Source organism: Echeneis naucrates, chromosome 6 (genome assembly GCF_900963305.1).
Source record: "Echeneis naucrates chromosome 6, fEcheNa1.1, whole genome shotgun sequence".
Taxonomy (NCBI): Eukaryota; Metazoa; Chordata; class Actinopteri; order Carangiformes; family Echeneidae; genus Echeneis; species Echeneis naucrates.
Window position 1 is genome coordinate 10,451,656 of NC_042516.1, and position 18,167 is coordinate 10,469,822.

The window sequence follows — 18,167 nt, forward strand, 5'->3', positions numbered from 1 at the left end:
AGAAATGGGGAACCAATGATATCTGCATGCTTGTTCCCCACTGCAAAGCATGGGGATGGTGTGATGGTGTAGGGATGCTTTGCTGGTGATGCTGTTTGGGATTTAACTCCAACAACACAACACAGCAGCCTCCGCAATATGCTGACCTAATGCCAATGGTAATGGTTTTATATAGGTTCTGCAGAAAGCAGCCAACAAGTGCTTCATTTATATCATTTAGAGAGTTGAAAGATCATTTAAGATACCACTTCATGAATCTGAGTGAGAGAATGTAAAGTGTGCAAAAACTGTGCAAAGCTGCCATCAAAGCAAAAGGTTGCTACAGCAAGAAGGGTGTGCCTCAATTCCAGGGCCTGAGGCCTTCCTGTGAGGAGTTTAAAAACTTAAACACATTTAAGTTAACAGGTGGAATTTAAAACTGCCTGTAGGCAAGATGAATAGTTGTTTTTCTCTTTGTGTTTCTATATGTCGGCCCTGCAACATGCTGGCTAGCTATCCACGGTGTACCCCACCCTCGGCCTAAACATTAGCAGCAGAGTGGCTCCAGCATCCCCTGCAACCCTGATGGATAAGCACTATGAATGATGAGATGCTAATTCATAGTTTTGATGACTTCAGCATTGTTCTAAAATAAAGACAAAAATTTTGGAAATAAAGAAAAATTATTGAGCTCAGACCAAACTTCTGCCTGGCACTTATTTCCAAATATAATTCGGAGAAAACTCTCTAATATTTGGTTTTTCTTTCTTGATTTGTTGATTTATTGTCTGAAAGAATATGCCAGTTAATAATTGGCGGCAGGAAATGGTGATAATGATGTAATACTCTGATACTTGCAGAAACAAAGAATTAAAATAAAAATCTAAATAGTTTGACAAAGAAAGGATAGCAAAAAAGAGATTTAGAGATTTAAATGGTAGAATGTTTATTATTTGCCAGAGAACGAGCACTAAGAGAGAGGGAGAGAAAGAGGGAGTAGGGATAACAATGTCCATTGTTCCATTAGAGGAGACAATAATGATAAAATGAGGTTGCTAAAGAGGACACAATGGTCCTTAATTGACTCATTAGGGAAAGAAGAGAATGAACTGCACTAATGAATGGAGTATGAGCACTGCAGTGTAGCTGCTTGGTAAGCAAAACGGAGAGATATTGAGTTTATTAAATCTAGGTGAAGCAATTTTATTTGTCCACGAAAGGGATAGCACAAGAGGCTACACATAAAAACAAAACAGTGAAAGAAAGCTGTATTTGTAAGTATTTTAGTTTTATTCATCACTGATGTAGTATTATCTTTGATGGTACTCCTGAGTGAAAATGGACCGTGTGCGCTCGTGTGTCACCATATTGTGTGCATACCTCTAGGTGTTCCAGGATATACGGTGGATTTGTCATCCCCACCCTCAGCATGGCTCCTTCAGGAATCACCTCCACCAATTGCCACAGCAACGTGGGCAGGTCAGTCCCTATGTCTCGGCCGTATGCTCCTGTGTCTTCACTGGTCAACCAGATCTCACACACTCCCTCTGGAACGATTCGTACACACAAACACTTAGCAAAAACTGATATAAAATACATTTTATAACATTTCATAGTGACAATCCAAAGGGCTGTGTCAATAAATTGCAGTTTTGAAAATCTCATCTGGTTTTTGTCCTTCAAGATTTCATGTACTGTTAGCTTTTTAAACTATCCAATTGTCAGCCATGGGCACTTGTTTTCATGTTTCTTAAGTACAACTCAGTCACCTGAACACTGATACATACAATGTGTCAGGTAGCATTAAAGGTCCGTTTGTTTGTAAGAACTGTATTAGCGTAGTTAGCTTATGGATCATGTGCAGCTTAAATGAAGACCACCACCTGCAGACAGACAGTCGAGAGGATAAGAACATCAGTCTCCAGTGATCATCACACGTCCTGACTGTTGTTGACTGTGACTAGACTATTTCACTGCTGCTTTTGAAGATAGTTACATGGACTTACTGTAAAAAATACTGTACATACATGTTTTGACATTGAGCCATATTAATTTATGTGCAATGAATTGTTTAAATCAACTCCTCAATGCCCACAAGGGCAATCCTTACAGGGACTATAGCTGAGATGAAAGCCCCAGCCCTCCAAAAAAAAACAAAACAACTTTTGTTCTGGCTGCAGGGGCTGCAGTGCAGGTTGCTCAACAGTAATTTTCCATTAATTTCTGTGAACATAATCTCGTTTTATTTTTTTTGTTTGTTTGTTTGTTTTTTATCTCTGTAGCCTGATACCTGGGAGCGAGCAATTTGAAATTTCCAACCATTATTTTAATAGTCAAAGAAACAGAAATCTATTACCTTTCAGTATTCATATTTCTTTTTTAGTTCATAGTTCACTGATTTAATTTAAAAATATCTATGCTTTGATCGCATCCCAAACTGTTTTTCACCATGTCAGTTACTGTTACATTTTTTTCCCTAAAGTAGATACTCAACAGACATTGATGTCATTAATATATTAATATAGAGACATTTATCATGACACCTGTTTTTGCCCCATTGCTAAGTACAACATTTGAATTACTTACAAAAATGTTAAAACACATTAAGCAGTCTCTTCCTGTCGCTGCCTGAATGCTCTGAGACATTGGCAGAGCCAAGCTCAGAACAGTCACTGACATGTATTAAAAATACAGATATAAAGATGCTTTCCACAAATATGAAGGTCATATACAGCAGGAGGGGACAATTAACTGCCTTCATGCAAAATTAAAGCAACATTCACTGCTAGCGCTTCACGATCTAACTCTCATTTGGCTGTAGGTTTGAAAATGGTTGACTGTCTCTAAGTTATGGGATAAGACGCATCATGCATACACCCAAAAATGCATTGCTCTTGCAGGAGCAAAACCTCAGGTATACACACACAGAGTTACACACACTCATAAAGCACACAACAATCATTATCATTAGCTGTGCAGAGACAGACAGAAAGATGCATGTGGTCATTCAGAGAGTAAAGATGCTGTTTAGCTAATTAGGAAGAGTGTGTGTGTGTGTGAGAGAGAGAGAAACTGCGTGTGTAAAGGCGTGCCGAGGCCAGACAGATTAAAGATGATGACAGTATAATTGTCCAGAGTGAAAGAGTTTCCAAAGCTCATCATCACTGACATCATGATGCCCTAATGATTTTTGGAGCCAGCCATTAAAAACATCAATCAGTCACAAGTGATCAGATCAAAAGGAAAACACACCCTCCACGAGAATGCGTTTAGGGTATGACATCCATTTACAACTGACTTCACCGTAGTCAAATTGTCAATAACAGTCTAGTTCAATAACTATTTCCAATTGAATTTATTCCATTATTTTTTCATAATGCATTAAAAAGATGAAAGTATAAAATAGTACAATAAGAAAGCCAAGGACTGCTCCTCAAAATGCTCTTTGTGGAAACATTTAACAAAAAGTGGAAACTCAACCAGGTAAAGTTTGTATGATATCCAAATAAAAAGAAAAGTGTGGCGGTTGGTGTATCTTCAATGAATGACTGAAAAGGTTCAGTGAGTCCTGAACAGTATTTTTGCTAATAATGTCCAGCTCGTTTGTTTGCCTTTAAAATAACGGCTCTCTTTTAGCACAGTTTCCCATCACATATATAAATAACAGGTTTCCATCTATTGTTGTCTACTGCAGACTGTAACTGGAGGACCAGGAGGTCAAGCTCTATAAAGACACGCCAGCAGCAACCACTGTTTGGTAATGATTGTGTGTCTCCGCATTAGTAACATTAATGCTTTTGTTGGTTTGCAGATTTTTTTCTCACAATATGAAAGACATTTTCTGTTTCTTTTTTTGGGTTTTGCTTTGTTTGTTTTTTTTTGCTAGCCTAAAGGAAGGTTGTGACAACACATTCCCAGAGAAGCTAATGTCAGCCTGTTTGGGGCTCAATTACACCAATCCCACTGCCAAGGTCTAACTCTCACCTACATCATATGCCTCCGAGGGGTAGATGTATCTCTACACGCATCACACTAGCAGCAATATTTCCTCCATCACAGTTCTGGCTCACTATAATATTGTCCAACTGACCTGCGTCAGATTGGCCTGCTAGGAGTTAAATCAGTTCCTTCCAAAACAGCATTCCTGTGATTGTACTTAAATAATGCTGCCAAGATAGTAACCTTGTGTATTCTCTGCAATCAAATACCTCTTGTGATTCCTGTGTTAATTATGTTTTGAATAGGGCAATGCTTTGTAAAAGTCTCAGGTGTTTACTCAGGGCCACAGTCATACATAGATCTTCTGATAAACTCAGTAACCTGCCCGGCAATTTGCTGCTTTGGCTTGCTTTGCAGTCCCTTTTGTATTTGCTGTGCCAATGGTGTTATTGTTGGCCAGCGACAGAAATGGTGGCTGTTTCATCTGGGAATGTTAGCTTGTTCTTCCTTTCTCTATCTGCTCTGATACAAACTACACAGCTGCTTCCTCTGGTTTTGGTATGTGTGGAGAGGGGTCATGGTGGTGCTGATGTGAACATTTATCAGAGGTGTGAGGGTCCAACAAAAAACTCACCAGCACAATAATTATGAGGATGATGGTATATAAAACCAACAAAGTGAAGGGAAATCTCATATTAGCTATTTTTTTCTGGGAAGTTTTAATTCAAAGTGGTCTAGTAAGAGAGTACTGTTTCCTGCTCAAGTTCAACTCACGAAAAAACATGTGTATGGTAGCTCAGGTGCTGTTCCGAGTTGACCTCTGAATGGACGCTCCTCCATAACTCCTGAACAAAATTTTACTGTCACATTTGTTACTGTACTCTTAAAATGAAATGAATAAAATGAGCTCATTTTCCATTTTACTTTGGCCAGTGTGTTCTACCTTACTAACCTTCAACCTAACCTTTCCTTTTCCACGTCACATTGTGATGTTGGTTGATGTCAGAGCAGTGATAAACATGGGTGGAGAGCAGGGCATTTTTCCTATAAGCTATTAACATTTACTCAACTCTGACACAACAGCCCGAGCAAAACATTGGGAGGAGGTAGGAAAAAAAAAAAACGGGAGAGGAATGTATTAAAGTTGAACGTTTTTAAAAAAGAATGGGTCGTGTTGTTTAGGGTTGGCACCTTCATGGATGGGATTATTGATAGTTAAAGAGACACAGACAGGGAGCACAATCACAAAAGGAAACAGCTGTGTGTTTATCTAAGCTGCCTTTGTCTTTGTCCAAGAATAACATCATCAACATGCCTGACAAATACCATACACATATCAAACAATCATCACTTCAGCCCACTGCCAAATACTTGTGAAGGTGCGTGAACGTGCAGATGTGTGTGTATGTGTTTTCTTAAGAAAAGCCCTCTAATCTGACTGAAGGCACTAACATTGCTGGTAGTCTCTATTGCTGTCTGTGTGATGAAACAAAAAACTAAACCCAGCCCCAACTGCTGCCTGCTTTCCTTTTAAGGAAAAGGAAAGAAAAAAATCTTACTTGCTTTGATTTTGTTGGTTCTGTCACCCAATTCATTTTAGACATCTCTATTTGGACTGATACAGGACTTCAGACTTTTTACTTCCTGATTTATAAAGGACATCAGGAATGATGTCCTTTATAATATGAAAAAGAATGTCTGCAGTTGAGTGTTCAATTACATACAAATAAAAAAAAAAAATTGCTTTCATTCACTCCACCAATAGTGTGATTATGCAAAATATCGGCCAGTTCTGTTATTCTGTGTTCATAATGAATTGCGTTTTTAATGTCTAATTCTATGATTCCGTGATCGTGGCTTTTATAGGCCCTCTTTACCGAATGCCAGGGAAGACCGAGCTTGACATGAGCTTCAAAGTGTGCAAGGTTTGCAAAATGAGGAACCCATGTTTAACTGCACTATTTCTTTTATAGGCACACTTTTATTTTACTTACTTAAGCAATATGTGATATTGCTTTTATGCGACAGTTGCAACAATTCCATCTAAGCATGGATAAAACTTAATAAAAGTGAAAAAGACACTTTAATGTCTCCATTTGTCATTCTGTCTTGCAAAGCAGACTGGAGTAGATCATGAGGATCCTTTGCACTTTGAAGAAGAAATCATTATGAATCAAATCATTTTGAATCGAAAATCGATTATGAATCCAGCCCTAAAAATCAAATCGAGAGATAGTAAAATATTGCCACCCCTACTGTTTAGGACTAACACTTCAGTCGCCATTGCCTACTTACAATCATATTAGGATTTGCTGTGGCAGACATCTATGTATCATTATACTGTTTACATCTGGCCCCGTGTCCCTGCGCCACCCATGGATAAAAGGATAGCATGAGTGAGAAGGGAAAAGAGATGAAGGCTTTGAAGTGGTTGCTTTGAAGAAATGTGATAGAACCAATTGATTCAGGTGATTGGGAACCTTAGTAAAAGCATGACCACACATTATCATGTCATGTTTATTTCTATTGGTTTCAAATCCTGGCTCTCAATCCAGCTCCTTCAAAAAACTCATATTTTACTATTTCACATATTTGTGCCTTTCTCTTTTTAGCAGTGCTTTGTTGCTTTATTGTTTGTGAGAATAAAATATTCATCCTCAACAAAATTACTATTCATCATTAGCAACAGATTAAAACAGAAAGATATTTGATCAGACTGGTCTCTCAGCCAAGTTTTATGTGCTCTAATCCCACCAAAAAAGGCTGCTTTTATGCATGTTTTAGGAATAGCTTTACAAAACTCCACCTTGACCAACGTCTGCTCTGTATGAACAAACATAACAATTCGCCCTTCCCTATGTATGGGTTGAGTATTCCCACTTATTTTAATCTCTAAACCACAATACACATTTTGATTGGCTGCCACAGGCTATTATGTTTAACAGATTATAGATTAGACGCACATAAGGATGATCTTATTAAACTGCATTAAAACCTTATTTTCCATTACGCAAGTCAACACGTCTAAGCATGTTAAAGTACATGCATGCAGAGAGAGTGAAAAACTGGTGAAGGACCAGTGTAGCTCTTTGCTGGTATTTTATATTTCAGAAAATTTGGGGCTATTTCCTCCAACAACCCAGTACTTAGCAGTACTTACTTCTATAGTTTGTTAGTGTTATAAGACACTTAAATGTGACAGCTGGATAGTGTGGATATCCATCTTCCACCCTCAAGCTCATGCATCTTGAAATAAGCATCAGCTCAGTCCTTCATGCATCATGGCAGCTTAATGTATACAACATGCTTAGGAGTCTGTTGCTTTGTGCCATGGAAAATAAGAATTTAATGCAGTGAAATAGGATCATCTTTATGTGCATGTAATCTGTAATCTATCAAACATCATCACACAGCCAGCCAATCCGAATGTGGACAACCTTACGTACAGCTTAACAGCTCTAACAGCTTAGATCTCAGAGGTATATTCACTCTTGAATTAAATTAGACTTAAGCAGATCTCATAAAATACCCTATAGTATTCTGGGCTTTAATTCCTAGTGTTTTTATGCATATCTTCTTATATACTCACTATATCTGACTGACAAGAACACACCTGCTGTTTGTGACGTGCTAGTGTAGGTCAAAAACAAACAAAAAAAGCTTAAAACAACAGCTACTGTACATTAAAATCAATTATTTTGACAGTGGATATACTTATCCACAGAAGTGTCGAGATCATGCATTAGATTTTACAAGCTAGAACATGTTTACAGTTTGGCAGCAGATTCTCGTGAATGGGAGGAAGACAGGTGAGCTAACAGGAGTTTTTTGTTTTGGTTTGACCACTCCTCACCAAAAGACCAATATTTAGACAGAATATAAATATGCACAAAAACACGTTGACGCTCTCAGATAGAGAGAGAGAGAGAGAGATGAATGTTTACATGGGCTGTACATGGATCAATACATACCTGCTAACATACTGTATGTTGAATTTTTGTTTGTAAAAGAATTTACACGGAGAAAGGGAGCGACAAGGAACATTTTTGAATATACAAGGCAAATACATTCTCATGTGAATAGGTTCATATCATTTATAGATCAATGTTTCCTCTGTTATCCGCAACATTCTATCTTATAACATTGGCAAACACAGAAAAGCAAATTTATATTTTATGAGAAGAATTTCAGGTCTTTGGAGAAGCCTATTGCTGTTAATCATCAAGATATTTTGCTTTGTTGTTAGCAAGAGAATTTACTCTCGCCTCCATCCCTGCTTTGGCCTTTCCCTATTTGGGGTTGCCACAGCACCTTAGCTCTTTATCTTACATGGTTGATTTGGCTACAGCTTTTACACCGGATGCCCTTCCTGTTGCAACCCCTCCCAATTATCCGGGCTTGGGACCAGCACGAGCACGGGTGTGGCTGGGGTTTGAACACAGGGCCTCTGCATGCAAGGCATGCAACTTTACCACTGAGCTTTGTCCCCAGCTGGCTCCTCAATAAATGCTGAAAACAGCATTCGAAACAAAGCTCATGTTAAATAAAAGTTAAACATGACTGAGTGTTACAAAAAAGTATATTCACTGTTGGGTATATATAGACACATATCCCATTTATTAAAAGCATATTAATTCAAACCAAAAGCTTTTTAAGAGAGGGTTTATGTCTTCACACACGTGCGCACACTCCTCATCTATAACTACAAACACTTTTTGTATTACCACTGACTGGAAGGCCTGTCTGACCTTCAACCACATTAGCCCTTCCCCTGTCCTCCACCATCAGCCGCCATCTCCTCTGGCTAACTGCCTCCACAAGAAACTTCGCCACACATCACTAGAAAGCAAAAATTCTGGGTCAGATGTTAACAACAGCATAGTGAGAAATGAAATATAAAATTTTGAGGGAAAGAGATAAAAGGACTGTCAGTTTGCAATAAGAGAAGAAGGATTGGGTTATAATAATATAATATTGCAGTAAATGTTATACAAACATAAGTTACACTCTGCTAGTTCTCATATTTGTTTTATTTTTCTATATAATAGAACACATTTGAAGCTTTTTGTGATGTGGGCATTACAGAAATACTGTTCTTATGTATTTATGTCCTTCATCTTCCCATTGTGGTTAATCAGGGCAACAAATTGCAATATTTCCAACAATTTTTTGTTTGAAGTTTCGCTGAAATGCTTTTAGTATATTGTGAACTACATAACAGTTTGCAGTGGTGTAATATTCATACTGTGAATAGCATCCACCTCTGCATGGCATATAAGTAATATTAGTTGACATGAATGAGTATCGATAGCTTGTCCATGGTAAAGAAATTCTTCCAAGATTTTTAGAATTTTTCTTTAGGTGTGTAATCAACAGCTCCCTTTGAAATTCTTCAACTTTCCTAATCTTTGGTTCACAGGCATGTTGGAAATGAACATTTTCAAACACACAAGGAGCTACATAATAAACACATACGCACAAACACAAACCCTCCTTTAATCCTTGCCACACACATTCACACAGTATAACTCACACACAAACACACACACACAGAGTTTAATTGCAGTAATTAAGCAGCTTAATTTAGAGCAACAACTGTTGATGTGGTGCGTGGGCGTCTTGGCAGGTAGCATCATCATCATGGATTAACCCAACACACACATATGCTCATGCAAATATTCTTTCTTAGGCATGTTTACACTAAATGCACGTGTGCATGCACATCAATGTGTATATGTTGCACATCCATGTCACTGTGTGCACACACATGTGGATGCACATACATATGCAGCGTTTTAATGAACAACCCACAGAATATTTTAAACATGTCAGCTTTAACCTACTTTCACACAGTTTCTGAACTACAGGCACGACCCTCTGTGCACGCCTGTGCATGAGACTTAGGGTCTGGATACATCAAAGCCTGCGCACATGTGTCAAAGTATGTGCACACACAAAGTAAGGGGTACACAAGAAAAACATGCCACAGTTTATATGGGTCAGATGTATTGTATGAAGATATCAAAAGTAATTGGCAAAGGCTCCAAGTACTGTGGGTGTTTTAGTGTGTCTGCAGTGTGCACAGATGTGTACATTGTGTTGGTATAATAGTATAATCATATTTATAGAGAGTAATTGGTAGAGGGTTAGGGTTAGGGTTAGATCATACAAAGATCATACAATAAGATGACACATCCCCTCTTCTATCTCTGTGTATGTGCATTGTCAAAGAGTGAGCACTTTCTTAGTGCGTATAGAGACCTTAAGAAGTCCAAGACCACTTTCCTTAAGTGCCAATGAACTGAGCTACACATAGCCAGAGTTACAGTACACACAACTAACTGGAAAGATGGAGAATTGCATGCCATTTGACTGTACATTGATATGTTCCACTAGAAACATTAGGTTTCAAAATGTTCATTTATTTTTCTCACCTGAAGCAAAGTAGCAAAGCATCATTACCAAAGCGCATAGATTCCATAAATATAGGAACCAAATCTAAAAAACACACAAGTTGAAGAAAAATAAATAACAATAATACTAATTTACTTGCTTCTAAACATGTAAAATATGTGTTACTGATAATATGTTTGCAAAGTATCAAACTTTATTTAAGCTATTCAGTTCAGTTAAGTTGCTCATGTATTTCCTCCTCTGAAAATCAGAGCGGGTTCCTCCTGGCCTTAAGTCACTGCTTTCTGCATACTGGAATAAAAAGCTTGTGAGTGAAATTTACCCACTTTTAAAAGTGAAAAGGGTTTGTATGTGGTAACTGCAGAGAAAAACATTTGTATGCGTCATTACAGGTAAATAAATGTACCTTAGACTGACACACCTTGACCTTCAGCCCCATGCTGTGATATGTTCTGGCCCCTCCCGACTTCAGCAGGACTAGAGGTTCAACTAATTGGATGAGTGGATGACAGTGACTTGGTCATATATTTGTTTCAGGACTCAGTTATTTGGTCATTTAGATTTGAATGTATAGGGTTAACTGTTAACTGTCCAGCCAGCTGTGTGAGTCAGCTGTAGAAAAACATCCAAAGAACAGATTTCTTCAAAGAGACAAATTTTTGCGCTTGGGTTCAATTGATATTAGGAATTTTGTCAGCTACAAGTTTTGTTTCCTCTCTAATGAAGAAATGCTCTTCCGGTTGCTTGACAAGCAACAAATGCAGCTAAACAGGATAGAAAATACGCAACTTTTATAGTAGGTCAAGTTCACTTGTTAAGAAGTTGAACGTTAATGGGATGTAAAGAAACTGTCCCTGAGCTGAAAGGGAGTATCAAGCATACTACGGCAAGTGACGGGCTGTCATCTGTGAATGTTGTATTTGATAAATAACTGAAAGCTTGAACTGCCTATCACAACCATCACCTGTTGACTGGCCGATTAATCAAGTATTTTCAGCACTCACTGAAATGTTTGAAAAACCCCAAAAAATATTCCAGCATGTTACTGTGAGCTATATCATAGTAAGAAGCGAGAATCATGTATCAAACAGCATTTAGCCATACTGTCTTGAGATTTGACCCAATGTCGGTCTATCAAGATAATGAACTCGTACTGTACGTCATTAAAAGCACATGAGTTGAGGGGAGGAAAAATGGCTGAAGGGATGCTTGGATTAGCAGACAGGGAGGCTGAGACACAGAGTGTAAGAGGGGGAGAGTGTCAAAGGGAGCTATAGGGGGCAGATCCCATGTCTTTATGCTTCAGAGACCTCAAGAACTGTGAGGCACTAAGGGCATTAGATGCACACACAGACTCATATACATGTGTAGAACTATGTGCACACACGTGTCTCAGCAGCGATATGGAAATGAGTGCCTATTAAAAAGTCATTGAGGAGGTAATAGTTAATATCAGCTGTCAAAGAAGTCAAGGAAATGGACACACACACTAAAATACAGGACCAAATATTGTTATGTGCTCAGGCACACGGGATTCACTCACACCCACACACATATACAATGTTACAGTTGTGTTATTAATCAGACAAAATTAGCTTTAGCTCCTAATTCAAGGCTGTTGACCTAATTTCTTTGTGCTGTGTGTGTGTGTGTGTGTGTGTGTGTGTGTGCGCACTTCTATGTGTCCACTTGCCTGTGTGCTCAGGCAGGCACTAATTTGATAAATAATAATGCGTCTGGTCAGTATTTATGCTAATATATTCATAAGCCAGCAGCAGGCATCATGTTTGTGTTTGTTAATTCACTTAGCCAGTGTGTTTGTGTTAGTGTGTGTGAGTGTGAGTGTGTGTGTGTGTGTTAGTTACTGTATCAAACTAAGACTAACTTTAAATGCACCCTGCATGTTTTGGTGTGTGTTAATTATGTTAGTGACTATGTGTTTACTCTATAACTGTATTTAAAAATGTGTAAATGAAATAAGTTGTGCAAAGCTCATGTTTGTCCATGTGTTCATTTAGTCAGTGAAGCTCTAAACATTATCTTATTATGTAAATATTAGTATTTTTAGGCAAACATATGGGATGTTTTCCGTTCTAAAGCTTTAGACTAATGACTGTGGTTTGTTTACTAAGTTAACAAGCTGAGACACAGATAAACCATATTCAGGGCTCATATTCCTGACTACCTTCCTCTTCCTCCTTTCAGCACTTTGTCCTTTCCCACGTGGCAGCCCCTCTTTTTTCCCCATTTTTACTATATTTTTGGGTCTTTTTATCCTTTCCTTTTTTTTTAGTTAATGTTTGCCAGAGAGGCAGACAGGAAGCAGGGAGACCGGGGCCAAAGACATGCAGCAAAGGTCGCTGACCACATTCGAACCCAGGACCCTGGATTTATTTGTGTGTGTGTATATATATATATTCCAAAATAAGAAGATCATCTCTGTCCTTATCAGTGAGCCTGAAAGTACATATCACATGGTGATGCACACGCATGTGGATGTGTGCATGCTGGTGTGAAAAGAAGGCAGATTTACTGCAGAAAATACTACAAGGAAGAGCAGTGGCAGCAAAGTGAAATGTGAGATTTATTTGCTTGGCCTGGTGGCACAGTATAACTGTTACTGAGTGCAACACCAGTATCAGATGATCACGGAAGTGGAAAATAGATTTGGAGAGGGACACTTTGAGACTGATGAACCCCAATGAGGAACATATGAACAAGTCATCAGTCTCTTTCTGCCTGAGGAAGAAGGCAGCCAATGTGGATATAAATGTAATAGTGCATTTTTAAAAAATAAATCACATTATAGTATGGGTGAAGGTGCAAACTGTATGACATTAAGCATTCTTCTCAGACTATAAAACCGGTGTGGGAGCTGTTGTGTTTCTGCTATAACAACACTTTGCTGGGTATGTGAAAACCTTCAAATATAAATGTGTTCATATGACTATGGAGTGAACAATTTTGCATTGTTAGCAAAAGACAGATGTTCAGGTTTTGTTTTAGGCCTTAGTCTTAACTATGACTGTGCAAACTGTCCTGGAAACTATGATAAATTATAGATGAAAAACTACTACAAACAAGAAATCCCCTGAAAAGAAAAAAAAAAACAAAACAATAATTCAATTCAATTAAAAATAATGTCAGTGCAAGACTCGGCAGAGATTCATGTTACACAGTGGCTACAGCAGAAGGCAGGTGGAAAGAGATGGAAGGGCTGAAGACATGTCCTAACATGTACCAAACATGGCCAGACACGTATCAAACTGTGGATGGAGGTTTGGCCGTGTGTGTGCATTTCCTGCTTATCTTTCCCTTGTTCATGTAAACTATTTCAATGACAGAGTTGAACCCATACGACAAAATGAAAATAAAATGAACACAACAAAGACCACCCACTTTTTTCATGTCTTCTATTAAAGTTGTATTTTCTGCTTTTAGTATATTGTTTTCTGCTAAACCTAGGTTATCAAATAAAAGACATAAACTGGATTCAAATCTAACTTTACCTCACCTGCTGCAGTTCACGGCAGAGTGCTTTTGAAATAAAATCACTGATGCAGATAAAAGACAAACATAATTAAGTGAGTGAATGACTGATTACGTAACCTTATTTTGTGCTTGTTGGAGTCACATGGCTCCTACAGATGGTTTGGTTACACACTCAAGCTGTGTACTTCCCATGTTACCTTGCACAAAACTGTGCTGTCTGCTCAGCTGACACATGTGGTGTGGAAACTGACAACTTCTTAAATTGATTTGCCAACTCAGGCCACTGTCATTCATCTCTAGTGAAGCTTAACATAAGCATCTGAGGCTCTGTGAATCTCTCCCCTATCTAAAGGGAAATGAATCCATGCTATAGTCCTACTCACGTTGTAATAGTACACCTGCTTCGTTGTCGTTTGGTTGACAATGCCTACTCCCCAGCCGCCATTTATTTGATTTGCATTTTGTGCATGATTATTCATCTGAATTCATCTGAAAGTGCAGAGAAAATAATCATTTACGTAGGTATGGACTATAGATATTTGGATTGCAAAACAGATGTAGATCCAATTTAACTTACAAACTTGAGTATTGCAAAAGAATTTGCTACCATACGATTTGAGGACAAGTATGTGGCTGGAGGTACACAATGAATACACAATCAACATGAAAATCTTTTGCATTTCGTACCATCTTCTACTGCAAAGGCAATTTATAAATGAATGAATAACGTTCATAGAAATTGTGCTGTTGGCTTGTGTGTATAATGCAGTATTACAAAATGAGTATGGTTATTGATGGTAAAATAATAATAACCACAATAAATAAGTAAATTGCTTTTGAACACGGGAGATTCAGAAAACAGAAAAACAAAAACTCTCTAATGAATTGTCAGCCTGTTCTCATCTACAAGAAAAAAGTAATTCTTTTCTTTCAGGGCTTTCAGTACTGCATACCCCTTCAAAGTGCATCATTTCCAACCTAAAACACATCTCCCGCAGTTATTTTCAATTATCTTTTCTATACACACACACATTTCTATCTAGTTGTGTGTGTGAAAAAGAGAGAATTATTGTCTTCAGAGACACAAAACTCAGCTTGTTTGTCAAGGGGCAATACCATGTTAGTTCAGGTTCAATGAGTTAGAAGGGACATTTAGAAGGTATTTAATAGTTTTATTAGCATTAGAAAAACATTCCTCTGAAAAACTGTGCGTTTGTGTGAGTATATGTTCCTCCCCCAGCACCCATCATGTCACCCAACACCAGGGTCTTGTGGCTGTGGCCACGGGTGGCTCACTATGTGAGAACTGGTTCCTGCGGGGGGTGTGAAGAGACCCCCTGATGCGATCAAAATATATACCACAGGGGGACAAGCACAGAGACAGACACAACGATGTGCACACAAACACACACAAACGTGATACAGTGCCCTAAAGAATACTGGGGGACTTGGGTGCCATTCCAGTTGTTTCCCAAGACAAGACCGAAAAGGATAGATTGAACAGGACAGGCACTTGAAAGGGAATCGATTCAATAAATAGCGAAGGGTCACTACATTCAGGTTCTTGCTGTGCACTGGTTCAATGTGGGCCAAAATGTTCACTGATGTCTTTAGTTCACTGAACCGTAAATCAGAAATGAGCTGGCAGCTAAACTTAATGGCTAAGATGCACTTTACAGTCTGTAACAGAGAAAAGAGCAGGAAAGTACAATGTTTTTCTCCATTTCCATTTTGAAATAAAAATTTAAATATAAACCTCCTTCAGTGTCTATGAGGATGATGAGATTTAAAAAAAAAAAAAAAAAACGGACTGGGCACTATCACACTGGAGGGTCACCTGCAGATCAGTGGAAGCACTTTGAGAATACCACCAGCTAGAAAGGGTTGGAATGAGCATAACCAGCAGTCTGCACTGTTCCGCTACAGTCCAAACAACTGAGCCTACAGTTTAAAGAAGAAGAGATAACCTGTGACATCCCTCGTTGGTTTGTGAACTGCTGTTTTTATATCTTTATCACGTTTTACTAGTGAAGATTTGAAAATAGTTATTGAGCTCATAAACTGGTGAGGTAAGCATTGTTGGGAACGGATGAATCGAGAAGTGTAGGGCCATTTTCACATGCACTTCTAAACAATCACACTTCTTTTTACAGCCAATGTAGTTGCCCTCTGATGGCCATTAGAAAGAATGCAGACCCTGTTTCAGCTCTTTATATTTATTCCTCCTTACACTTATTTTAATGCGAGCAAATCTCCAGTTAAGTTGTTTTAAATTCATGTTTCAGTTGTCAGACAACAGAACGAGATAAAAAAAATTCCAAATGGCATATATTTAAGACAAAGACTGTGCTGTGATTACCTGTTATACAACCACGTAGAGCTGCAGCTATCGATTATTCTTTTCAACTCAGCACTCATTCATTTCATCGATTAATTGCATAATCAAATGTATTCATTTGCTTTATCATACCATGGTAGAAAAGAGAAAAAGAGTGTTAGGGTTAGAATTTAATTAACATGTCATTTACACCATGCTACGTTACTTTGTATCAACGCTGCTCCGCGAACTTGAGTGTTTAAGTGCTACATCATTGAAGGTGTGATCTTTTCGCTTGTAAGTTCTGTTTTACAGTGCGCAGTGTTCTCGGGTTTTTGTTTGTTTGTTTTTTACAACTTGAAATGCCATTTCTTGTGTTTGATCTTATCTATGATCACCCTACTGATTTTGGAAACATTGTGTATCATTAAAAATGTGTGAAACAGAAGCAGAGCATGTTGTATGATAGGAGCAAAATGAAAATCAATTCAATAAAAATACCTTGAATGTCTTTGTAATCAAATTCTTCAAATTACTCATTTCAGTCCTACAACCAGCAGTAACACAAATGTGCTGTGTTCAGACACATTAACTCCAAAACATTCTAGCTCACTTTGCTTTTAAAGCTATGCTGTTAGAGTTAGTTGACTAGTTCCACAAGCCAGCCCAAGCAATTTGCCGAAGTTAATAAATCAATTAATTAATAAGTATTTGTTTGTGTTTGTTACTGCCTGAAGCCTTCACATCTGTAGCAATCCTATGGCTCTAGAAGTGCTAAAATCGTTGTTAATAAAATATTTCTACATGTCATAAAACAGCCTCATCATACTATGGAACATTAAAAATTCATTTCCAAATGAAGAATAAACAAATGTAAATAACTGCAGGGCTAACATTTTGTTGCTGGGTTTCTCTATTCATTCAGCTCAGTGGGAGATAAATTAACTTCTGATGATCTGTGCCTTGAGAAATAAACTGAGGTTTAGCCTTTTCATAAGCAATTTTTTGCTTTTTTCATCCATCTGAACACTGACAAATGATTCAAATCAGACAACAGATGGAGGAGTTACAGAGAGACACTGAGATTGAAAGAAATCGAAAGGAAAAACTAAAAGAAAATGTGATTAAGTTAAATATATGTATACAGAAAGAGATTGGGCTAGGAAAATTGATCTGAACCATAATGGAAAGATAAGAATGCAAGGGAGTTGGAATTTAGTGAAAATGGGGGAAGATCAAAGAATGAGGGAGAGAGAGCAGAGTGAAGAAGAGCAGAAGACTGAAAGATGGGCCCATCATGGGGAGTGAAGTGGGAGTGAAGTGATGGAATGGATTCAGACAGGAAAATAGACAACACCCGTGAAAAAATGGGGCAGTTGCATAATGTTTTAGAAAGCAGGAACAAATCATTTCAATATCTGTTGGACTTTATTTTCCTGCCTATATCCAGGTTGTCGTCATGAAAAACAAAGGAAAACTGTTTCTCAATAAGACACAAACAAAATTTAAATTTGGCCACGAATTGGGACACAGACAAGATATTTTTTTTCAATGTACATCTTGCTGTTGCCTCTTATTCTCTTCCCTGTATTGATCCTCAGGCTGTCAGTAGTCTCCCCTTTTGGGTTTTCTCCCTTTTACGTGCTGATCATAACATTGATGTTATTTTCATGTTAATTACAGGTAGACTTACCAATTAACTGTAATATGTGTGCAAAGTGGGTGTGTGTGAGAATTTGTGGGGTATAAAAGATTCAAGGCCAGTGCAAGTGAGACAAAAAAAAAAGTTATTTCACCTTTAAATTTCACCCTATTATACCAGACAAATCTAAAATGCACATGCAATGATAAATGTGTGAAATATGTTGTCTGTCATGGGTTATTGGTGACACAAAAGAAAGGAAAGCTGTTCATACTTCTGCTGAGGCTGTACAGAGAAACACCATTGAGGCAATTGGTTCTGAAAAATATGTTCATTGTATAATGTTAACTGCACTTTGGACACAAGAACCCCAATACTTAATAG

General features: G+C 38.0%; 1 protein-coding gene across 1 annotated transcript in view; it reads right to left on the reverse strand.

Moving 5' to 3' along the window:
• cdkal1 (CDK5 regulatory subunit associated protein 1-like 1) overlaps window positions 1–18,167 on the reverse strand; it is a 202,331-nt gene that overhangs the window by 87,930 nt on the left and 96,234 nt on the right. Inside the window, exon 9 of the mRNA XM_029505241.1 lies at window positions 1,360–1,526. Coding sequence (XP_029361101.1) covers window positions 1,360–1,526 — 167 coding nt within the window. The remainder of the gene's footprint in view (window positions 1–1,359; window positions 1,527–18,167) is intronic.